Source organism: Oncorhynchus gorbuscha, linkage group LG01 (genome assembly GCF_021184085.1).
Source record: "Oncorhynchus gorbuscha isolate QuinsamMale2020 ecotype Even-year linkage group LG01, OgorEven_v1.0, whole genome shotgun sequence".
Lineage (NCBI taxonomy): Eukaryota > Metazoa > Chordata > Actinopteri > Salmoniformes > Salmonidae > Oncorhynchus > Oncorhynchus gorbuscha.
Window position 1 is genome coordinate 93164822 of NC_060173.1, and position 10401 is coordinate 93175222.

General features: G+C 41.9%; 1 protein-coding gene across 2 annotated transcripts; it reads left to right on the forward strand.

Moving 5' to 3' along the window:
* Positions 1-243: 243 nt before the first annotated feature.
* On the forward strand, positions 244-10355 carry LOC124046153. 2 transcript variants are annotated; one of them, XM_046366231.1, is made up of 3 exons: positions 244-2224; positions 2437-3272; positions 4683-10355. In XM_046366231.1, exons 1-3 carry the CDS (start codon positions 2047-2049, stop codon positions 5166-5168), a joined length of 1500 nt encoding a protein of 499 aa, XP_046222187.1. In that variant the 5' UTR covers positions 244-2046; the 3' UTR covers positions 5169-10355. The 2 variants fall into 2 exon arrangements, with proteins under 2 accessions (XP_046222187.1, XP_046222192.1); XM_046366236.1 differs by having other exon boundaries at positions 4686-10355.
* The last annotated feature ends 46 nt before the right edge of the window (positions 10356-10401 follow it).

Here is a 10401-nt window from a genome sequence, read left to right on the forward strand (position 1 = left end):
AGAGTTCAATCTTGGTTTCATCAGACCAGAAAATCTTGTTTCTCATAGTCAGTCCTTCAGGTGCCAAAAGTCCAAGCTGGCCATCATGTACCTTTTACTGAGTGTCTTCCGTCTGGCCACTACCATAAAGGCCTGATTGGCGGAGAGATGTAGCAATGTTGGTCCTTCTGGAAGGTTCTCCCATCTCCACAGATGAACTCTGGAGCTCTGTCAGCATTACCATCAGGTTCTTGGTCACCTCCCTGACCAAGACCCTTCTCCCCCGATTGCTCAGTTTGGCTGGGCGGCCACCTCTAGGCAGAGTCTTGGTGGTTCCAAACTTCCCCCATTTCAGAATGATGGAAGCCACTGTTCTTGGGGACCTTCCAATGCTGCAAAGATTTTTTGGTAACTCTCCCTAGATCTGGCAACTTTCATAAATTACGTGCATTACCACCACCGTTTGAGTGATGTCTGCCACTAGTGGTGGTGAATACTCAGTAGAAGTGGACACGTCTGTAGGCAATCTTTTTTACACACATTGATTCCGACACAATCATCAGAACTCCAATACATGCAAGACTGCCGCTGTGTACAAAGCCGTAGGCATTTCTTTATGTCTCCCACTGTTTGAAAAAGTCACGGGTGGCCAATCTTCCACCTAAATCTTCCACCAAGCCCCTTCTTTTTAATGGTATCTGTTGCTTTTATACATGTCTTACTCTCGCTCAAAAGACTCGTGGCTTATTTTTTTTCATTGGCATGTTTCGTTTCTAAATGTCTGCGCAAGACTGAAGGTTTAACCCACGACAGAGTAACGGTTAAGGTGATTGGATGTTCATTATTTGACTAGGCTACCTGTATATGACAGTGTTGTTATTTTACTGAACACTAGATGGTTTAATTGTATTTTTGGCAGTGAAACATGGCTAGTCGGGTTACAAAAAACCCTCACCCAAATGTATAGCCCCCTTGGAAAATATAAATGGACTGTTTGATTCACATTTTTTTTTAAATAATTTTATTGAATTTTTTTCAAAAAATGTTTCTTCACATTTTCATTTGGCATACCTGTGGGGGAGGATGTCTTCCTTAATTGACCCCCCATAAATGTAACGGACATATACCAGGAGCTGTCAGGCCCACCACGTCTGTTGACTCATCCAGATGTACCACATAGAATTCACTGGCTTCGCGTACCCCAGTTTGGGAAAAACCTGGTCTAGCTAACATAACAGCATGGCATGAGTGCCTCAAAACCAATGATGTATATAAACCATGGATTACTGATGCTATGTATTGGCCATCGAGAGGCCATATTGTCACTCCCCAGTGGGAGCAGTCCTCCATAGGGATTAATGGAATTCTACAATATTTCAATTAATGTTTTAAGTACAATTACATGTATCTTTGTTATAGTGGGGACAGTAAGTATTAAAATGTATACTAAGGAACATTTTATGTTTTTGTTTACCATGTTAAATGATACATTAGGGTGTCTAATATATTAAATGTGGCAAAAACGAATGTACGCATGAATAAATCAATTTCTATAGGTTCCAAAATATGTTTTACAATTGTATATGTTTTACAAAAGCACCAAGATGGTGGCACCGTGGCTTCAATTTAGCGGCCACTATCGGTATTCTAGTGTATATAAACCACTGCTCAAAACCTAGCTTACCAGCCAGCTAGCTGTAGCTAGCGTTCCGAACTAACATTATCCAAATGCAGTTGGTTAGCTAGTAGCTACCTTCTCTCTGTCAACAGGTTTTTCAGGTTCTTTCTTAAGTTCTTATTGTGTTACTCTTGATTCCACAGCCATGCTTGACAGCGTTTGATAATCTAGCTAAATTGTAAATGGAACTTTCAACGAGTAGCAGCATAAAATAAATACTCGTCGCGTGCTGATGACGTCGGAGAAACTGTATAAAACAGCCTCCTCGACGAATCACGCCACTGGAAAATTACAACGAGGCCACAAAAAGTCCCTTTACTAATTTGCCAACAGCCACCATTTTGGGAGTCAGAATTGTATTGGAAAACCACCACCCTTTGGGCCTTATTATGGTACACACGTGCGTGGTGGCTGGCTGTCGGAATAGAAGAATACCAGGCACATCATTGTCTTTTTACCGTTTCCCACGCGATCCCGACAGAAAGCAGCGTTGGATAGCTGCTGTGAACCGAGAAGGCTGGCTGCCAAACGACGGGAGCAGGTTGTGTAGTACTCATTTCATCTCAGGTGCGCAGCCAACGTTGTCAATAAAACAGTCCATAAATGAGCAATGTGCCATTCAATTCACTTTTGAAGTTTTCCCAACCAGCACCTGACCACCATATTAAACGTTACTGCTATTCTTAACTTTTTTTGTACTAGAAATCATGCAGCTGTATGTTCTAATGTGATTGTGCAGGATGCCTCACTAAAGTTTCTCCCTTTTTCTTCAACTCCAGGTAAACAGGTGAAGAATCCACGCTCACCGGACTATGTTCCCTCTGTATTTACATCAGCTCCCCTATCCCCGGAGTCAGAAATTAAGGAAGAGACTGCTGCCTTTGAAATCTCAGACAAGCAGGAAGCCCAAGTGGAGGCTGCCAACGCCTTGCTCTTCCTGCAGGGCCAGGGCAGGTCTGTGGTCGACCAGAGGCTGAGCCAGGTGGACCATGACGTGGCCCAGAGTGCATCCTCATCCTCTAGCAGTGACAATGGTGAGGAATCTGAACCCGTGTCAAGCGACAGCAAAGACAGGGGAGGGAAGCCCGGCAAAAGGTCAGCCGCAGAGCCCGACAACTATGAGGATATGCTGAAGTTCTTGAAGAAGGAGAACCGGGCTCTCCGGGAGTCTGTGGATAAAATGTCACTCTCAGAGACCTCATTCCGGAACGACGCAGAGAAGGTCAGGTTTTACACTGGCTTGCCCAACTACTTTGTATTTGAGACAGTCATGTGGCTCCTCGCACCACACATGAACGGGACCAAGAACATGGTCAAGCTCTCCATGTTTCAGCAGCTGCTGCTGACACTAATGCGTCTCCGGCTTGACCTCAAGAACCAGGACTTGGCCTACCGCTTCGGCGTGAAGGTTGGCACAGTGACCAGGACAGTGCTCAGAATGGTTAACGTCATGTCCACCACGCTGGTACCCACGGCTGTCTTCTGGCCCTCCAGGGCTGAGCTCCGCAAGAACCTCCCGGCAGCTCTCCACTCGACGTACCCTGACTGTGCCGTGATCATAGACTGCTTCAGGGTGACCCTGGAGAAACCCGGGTCAGAAGTAAACTTGTTGTGTGTGAGTATCTGTCCTGTCTAATTTGGTATATATGATATATGCTGTGGTAAATATATGCTGTTATACAGTACCAGTCAAAAGTTTGGACACCTACTCATTCAATTTTTAAAAAAGTTATTTGTACTATTTTCTAAATTGTAGCATAATAATGAAGACAAACTATGAAATCATACATATGGAATCATTTATTAACCATTTTATATTTGATATTCTTCAAAGTAGCCACCCTTTGCCTTGGTAGTGTTGCACACCCTTGGCATTCTCTCAACCAGCTTCATGAGGTAGTCACCTGGAATGCATTTCAATTAACAGGGTTTGAGCCAATCAGTTGTGTAGTAACAAGGTAGGGGTGGTATACAGAAGATGGCCCTAATTGGTAAAAGACCAAGTACATATTATGGCAAGAACAGCTCGAATAAGCAAAGAGATAGTCCATCATTACTTTAAGTCATGAAGGTCAGTCAGTCTGGACATTTTCAAGAACTTTCAAAGTTGCAAGTGCTATGCTCTCATGAGGACCGCCACAGGAAAGGAAGAGCCAGAGTTACCTCTGCTGCAGAGGATAAATTCATTAGTTACCAGACTCAGAAATTGCAGCCCAAATAAATGATTCAGAGTTCAAGTAACAGACACATCTCAACATCGACTGTTCAGATGAGACTGCGTGAATCAGGCCTTCGTGAGTCCAAAATTTGGAATTTTGCTTCCAACCGCAGTGTCTTTGTGAGACACAGAGTAGGTGAACAGATGATCTCCGCATGTGTGGTTCCCACCGTGAAGCGTGGGGGTGCTTTGCTGGTGACACTGTCTGTGATTTATTTAGAATTCAAGGCACACTTAACCAGCATGGCTACCACAGCATTCTGCAGCCAAACTCCATCTCATCTAGTTTGCGCTTAGTGGGACTGTAATTTGTTCTTCAACAGGACAATGACCCAAAACACACATCCAGGCTGTGTAAAGGCTATTTGACCAAGATTGAGTGCTGCACCAGATGCCTGGCGTCCACATTCACTGGACCTCAACCCAATTGAGATGGTTTGGGATGAGTTAGACCACAGAGTGAAGGAAAAGCAGCCAAGTGCTCAGCATATGTGGGAAGTCCTTCAAGACTGTTGGAAAAGCATTCCAGGTGAAGCTGAGGATTATGCAAAAGCTGTCATCACGGCAAAGGGTGGCTACTTTGAAGAAATGTAAATATAAAATATATTTAGATTTGTTAAACACTTTTTTGGTTACTACATGACTCCATATGTGTTATTTCACATGTCTTCACTATTATTCTACAATGTTCAAAATAGTACAAATAAAGAAAAACCCTTGAATAAATAGGCATCCAACCCTTTGACTGGTACTGCCTGTCATAATTTAAACCCAGAAACAATTGCTCCTTGAATTTACTTGAACCAGCAGGGGGCGTCAGCAGGGAGCAACACTCTGAAATACATGATAGGCATGGCCCCACAGGGCGTGGTCACTTTCGTCTCCAGGGGGTCGCCGGGGAGTGTCAGCGACAAGAGCCTGGCAGAGGGGTGTGGCTTCCTGGGCAAGCTCCTTCCAGGAGACGTGGTCCTGGCCGATAAGGATTTGGACATTGGTGAGTCTGTGGCGGCTCATGGTGCCCTGCTGAAAATCACTGGCTGCGATGGCGGAGAGGGGTCTGAAGGGAGCGAAGGTGTCTCGCTGACAGACATTTCCCCAGAGAGGCTGAGTGTGCGGAGGCATGTGGAGAGGGTTGTGTCCATGGTGAAACTAAGGTACTCCATGCTGACTGGCCCAGTGGAGGTCCCCTTCACTGCCGCTGAGCGGTCATCCAACATTTTCACTTTTGATAAGATTGTGCAGGTTGCCTGTGCCTTAAACAACCTGTGTATATCTGCTGCACCCCTAGAGTGACACACACACTAGTGCTGCTCCATACGAGCATTGATAGCCACTTTAATGCTTGAACACTTAAAGAATCTATATTTTGGATGTAAATGGCATGTTGAGAAGTGCCCAGACACATTTCTTGCAAAACTTACCCCAACCAGCGATAGACGTTCTCATGCTCATTCTGCAGTGCCAGTGCGTGAAAAGAAAACATGAACAAAAGCCCCAAAATCACCCAAATATGTCCTTTTAGTTGTTTTGTAATTTATGTACTTCAGAACTTTATCCGCAACGTTTAATTCCGTTTTGTACAGCACGAGAGATACTTCTGTGTGTGCATGTGATGGCTAACATGGAGCAGCCAGGTGGATAGGTTTACCACATCCTATGGAATACAACGTTGTGGTTAAAGTTTAAATTGACACAATTGCATGTGTACAACATCTAAAGACCTGCATCTGAATGCATTTGTTGCTTTTATCCACACACTGGCACTGCAGAACGAATATGAGGTAGGTTATCACTGGTTGGGTATGGTCCTCAAAAACAAGTGTCTGGGCATTTGGCCATATGCATCCAAAATATAGAATTAGTTTTAAAAAAGTGAACTTTTTCTTCAAACATCCTAGCTCCATTCTACAATTCCACTCGTAGATGCTGGAGAGGGGAACTTTTTATTTGTATTTTTTCAACAGATAACTTTCAGAGGGATATTTGATGGATCCATTTATCACAATATTTTCACTTTATTACTATTTTTGCCCCTCTGGATGTAACTGAGTGAGAATTTGAATTACTGAGCTCATCAGCATTTTTAAAATGTGGATATATTTCAAATGACATTCCAACAGTTCCAAGTATTATATGATTGAATGTACATTGTGGTTTTCGACCATTACTTGGTTCTCAGAGACATTTGCGTTACTTACAATGGATCGAACAGTAGCCTACCGTTTTCCTCAGGTGTTAGTGCTTTAGTTTGAAATGCTAGTACTGCTGTAACAAGACAGATGTTTTTACATGACACAATGCCTTCCATTTCATATGAATAACCACGTTTCCATCCACAGTTTTTATGCGAGTAAAGTCATACTGTCTAAGAAAATTCATGACAGTTTTGATGGAACGGGAAGTTTCGGTACAATATTTCTAAATGCTGACAGATAATTTGTTAGTTCGACATGGTGGGATCTTTTAGTGTCGGTAAAATTAATTATGTGAGAAATGGCGGCGGAAACGCCTTTGTGCTCAAATATTGATATAATAAACATCAAATTGAAGTAAATTTGGAGTCAAGTGATGATATGGTTTGTGGTCCTCCCACTACGATTCGGGAAACGATGCCGTTTATTAGGCTACAGATTAAATCAATTATGAACTTCACAGGGTAGTGGAAGTGCACTGTGATCTTGATGCTCCCTTCCAATAAATATCGAGTCTTATTCTGGTGACATGATAGCCGAGGCTTGACTGCCGTTTGACAAATATATTTTTCCTGGTCTTATCCTTAATAATCTCATCACAGCCTACCCACACTTTATCTGCGAGCTGTTGTCTAGAGTGCACGTGTCAAGGCCAGAATAGGCACATTTGCTATTTAAAGCCACCGTTTTTGTGACACAATTATTGCCAGAGTTGACAATGCGATGGAAACATATTGAACTTTAGATTTGTTTTCAATACATGAAAACATAAGCGAAAAAGTACATTTTGTGTGTACATCACGCACTGATTTTTATCCGAAAAAAAGTACATTTGGTGGGAAAATGTGTATTTTAGTTATGCAGATTCGAGAGTTATTCGTATGAAAATATGTCGCCAATTGGATAGGAATATAGATGTCAACTGTCCTCAAAAAGCACTGTAATGTAGGCTAACACTGTCACTTATGTTGTGGTTTATGCATTCTCTGAGCATGAGTTAAGTGTGTTCTTTTTTCACGTCCAGTTTGTTCATGTTAATAGTGCTGACGGAAGTCAGTCTGCAAGGACAGTCTGTGTATGGTCTTTGGTTCTGTTGATTGAGAGGTGCTGGGAATTTAATGGTGCAGTTTAGGTGCCTCTTTGTAGAATCTGGGAGTTAAATACTTTTCCACTTGTCTCTAACATGTAGGCTCAGCATTCCCGAGCAGTCCCATTACATCAGAATGTTGAAGAAAATTAATTTACATTTACTTTACGTGTGTCTAAGGTAATCTGATACAAAATCCAGAGGGAAGTGTTATAAACCCGACCTTCAGTACGCTGGTCTGTATATCGGTTGAATTTTTAATACCGATTAAATTCGCATGTGACAAACGTTTGGACAATATGGTGGCGAACACTTACCGCAGATTGCGAAGAAACGTGCTTCGGACTCCTACATGTGGTTACATTAGGCTATTGTTTACATATTGTGCATCACATGCAATGCGTCAAGAGAGAGATTATTATTTTTTAAAGTCGCGTAAACAACACTACTGTGGATACCCTACCACCACCCATCCGACTCCCAAAATACGCTAAAACGGATGAGCGCACATACACCACCTCATTACGGAGTCCTACTAGGAAGACTACATTTACGTTCAAGAGGACTGCCATGAGCATGATGCTGCCCATTTGCCTATAAAGTAGCTATTTTGTTTGAATATAGAAGGTGATGTGTAGGAACTTGAATATTTGAGTGATATTTCTGCTGTGTGCATCCTTGGGATGATGCGGCGCACTCTACGCTGATAAACCTATTCTTTACCATGTTACAGCCTTATTCGGACGGGTATTACTAGAGACGTTTGTTTTGTAATTATCCAAGCATGTGCATTATTCCAAAGAACGATTCTCACAGGATAAGTTTTTCCAAATTGTCCCCTGTAATTCTTAATTTTTTTCCAAAGCCAGTAGGTTTTTATTGTAGGCGAGAATGTCAACATGATAGATATGCAACACGTGATTGCCTGCCAAATGTATAGGTCTCCCCATAAATTTACATGGATGAAGTGTGATCATAATCATTATTTTAGCGATCCATCCATGGTAGACGTTCTTACTAATGCCCCACATCTAGCTGATTTGAGATGCTGGACCGTATTTGCACTTGACTATTTATGGGTGAGAGTGAAGTTGCCATTTCCAAAAAAGTTTAATGGGGATGCTGCTTTGCGATCTATTGCCTAGGACAGGGCTCTCCAACCCTGTTCGTGGAGAGCTACCATTCTGTAGGTTTTCACTCCAACCATAATCTAGCGCATCCGATTCAATACTTAGCTGGTTGATAAACTGGATCAGGTTAGTTACAACTGGGGTTGGAGAGAACCTACAGAACCGTAGCTCTCCAGGAATAGGTTTGGAGAGCCCTGTCCATGGACATCAATAGCCAGGCAGGGTTGTATTAAATGAGCGATAGACAATACTTTGTATTGCACATTTTAAGTCTAATTTGAACTGATGCATTTGGCGAAGTTCAACTTCAATTCACTGGCTAAACTATTCTTCATAGTGCCATACTCTGAGCCTAATATAAACTTTATTCTACTTTTGAATTTACGAGGCATTGCTAAATATAGCCTGCGCGCACGTTTCTGACCGTTTCTGTCTGCCCCAATTCTCTCCCTCGCCTGCGCTTCTTTCTCTTCACTATGAACAACGCCAGTGTTTGGTCTTCTGTCTGTTGCATGTAGAATAGTTTATCTACTAATTGATATCCCCTACTATAATGAACATGCGGAAGCCAAGAAATTGCGAAATACAGCATTGCGATAGCCTAAATCGTTTGATTGCGGATCTGACAGTTTGCCTATTGGCCGAGATGTCTGGCTGTGCACCTCCACCATTCGCTCTCATGCTAGCTCGCTCTTTCTTTATTTTCTGTGAAAGATGCGATAATTTGTTCTCGAAATAGACTACGGAAAATAGTTTCCCCCGTTGCAAAAATACTGAATCTTGAGTCGATTTCGAAGCTTGACACCCAAAAATGGGAGTCGACTCCCTACCTAGGTGTCAGAGACATGCTATAGCACAACATGCCTTCTTCTCATTGCTTAAATGCACATTTCATTGTTTTGCTTACTTTGTGTATTATAATAAACTGATGTGCTTTTCTTCACGATGACGGGATACTATATAATGTTGTTGTCTATAACCATGTTTGCCAGTGACAGTCTCTTCCTAATTTAGATTTTTTTTTTAAACAAAAAGTTCAGTAACAGACCCATGGATGCACACAGCATAGGCATGTATTTAATTAATTTGCTATTCATGCATTAAAGCTCTGACACACTGGTAGGATTGTCAACCGTTTGCCTGCAGACAGTATTTATCACCTCAGAATGGTGTCAGCAGTCAATCTCTTTTTTTTTGTTCACACAGCAAAGACCTTGAAAGTTGTCAGCCACTCAATCATATTAAAATACTCCAAACCAGAAGTTGACAATGCTTATCCGTGCATATTGCTTATGGTCTCACTATCTGCGCTAATGTTGCTAATTTGTAGAAAGCCCTTGTTGATACTAGCTAGATGACGAAAACACAATTTATTTCCCACCATAATCCTGTAGCCAAATTGTTTTGCTAGTTAACCTTGGCATATTCACCAATTAGCACAACTAGCTAGCTAGCTAAGGACGCTGGACTAACTAACTCTGCAGTTAATTCAATCACAATTTATTAGCTATGTCAATACTAGTTGGTTAGCTATCTTGGAAGTATTTAATGTTGTGTGCATTTAGTTAGCTAGCTACGCTACATTCCCATAGCCTACATTGCATATGAAGTGTGATGGGCTCGTCCATGGATGTAAGGAGAAAATGCCCTATTTAACCCCCTTTTTTGGCTCGCACACTTGGGGGTTCATGCTCTCTACTTGGCTCAAAGTGAAGTTGTTGGCCACTGACAAGCTTATCTATTCTACAAGTACAATCATTAGACCGGGTCGGCATGCAGCAGGTACAGCTTTTCTTCTGTAAACATAAAGAACGACATCCTACTGTTATGTGTACCGATCAGTAGTGAGATTCTCGGTATTTCATTCTTTACAATTCATTTCAAAAGATGAATTTGTTGCACTACTCTTGATTGTTATTTACCTGTGCAATGTTATTGTGTATGAAAAGCATGTAAGACCCATAGCCTGCCCTATTCCATGATGCAAATGATTATCAGCCTCCTTTTGATGTCAGGGGTTATTTGTGTTCATTATTTGCCTATGAATATAAACCAAATATTAATATCTTGAGTGTGGTTCATATTATTCTTGTACAGAACACATTTAGTTGTTTTTG

Coding starts and splice junctions, on each gene's coding strand:
- LOC124046153 (XM_046366231.1), top strand. CDS start 2,047: ATGGTACACACGTGCGTGGTGGCTGGCTGTCGGAATAGAAGAATACCA. Junction 2,225..2,436: donor TAGTACTCATTTCATCTCAG/GTGCGCAGCCAA, acceptor CTTCAACTCCAG/GTAAACAGGTGAAGAATCCA. Junction 3,273..4,682: donor CAGAAGTAAACTTGTTGTGT/GTGAGTATCTGT, acceptor TACTTGAACCAG/CAGGGGGCGTCAGCAGGGAG.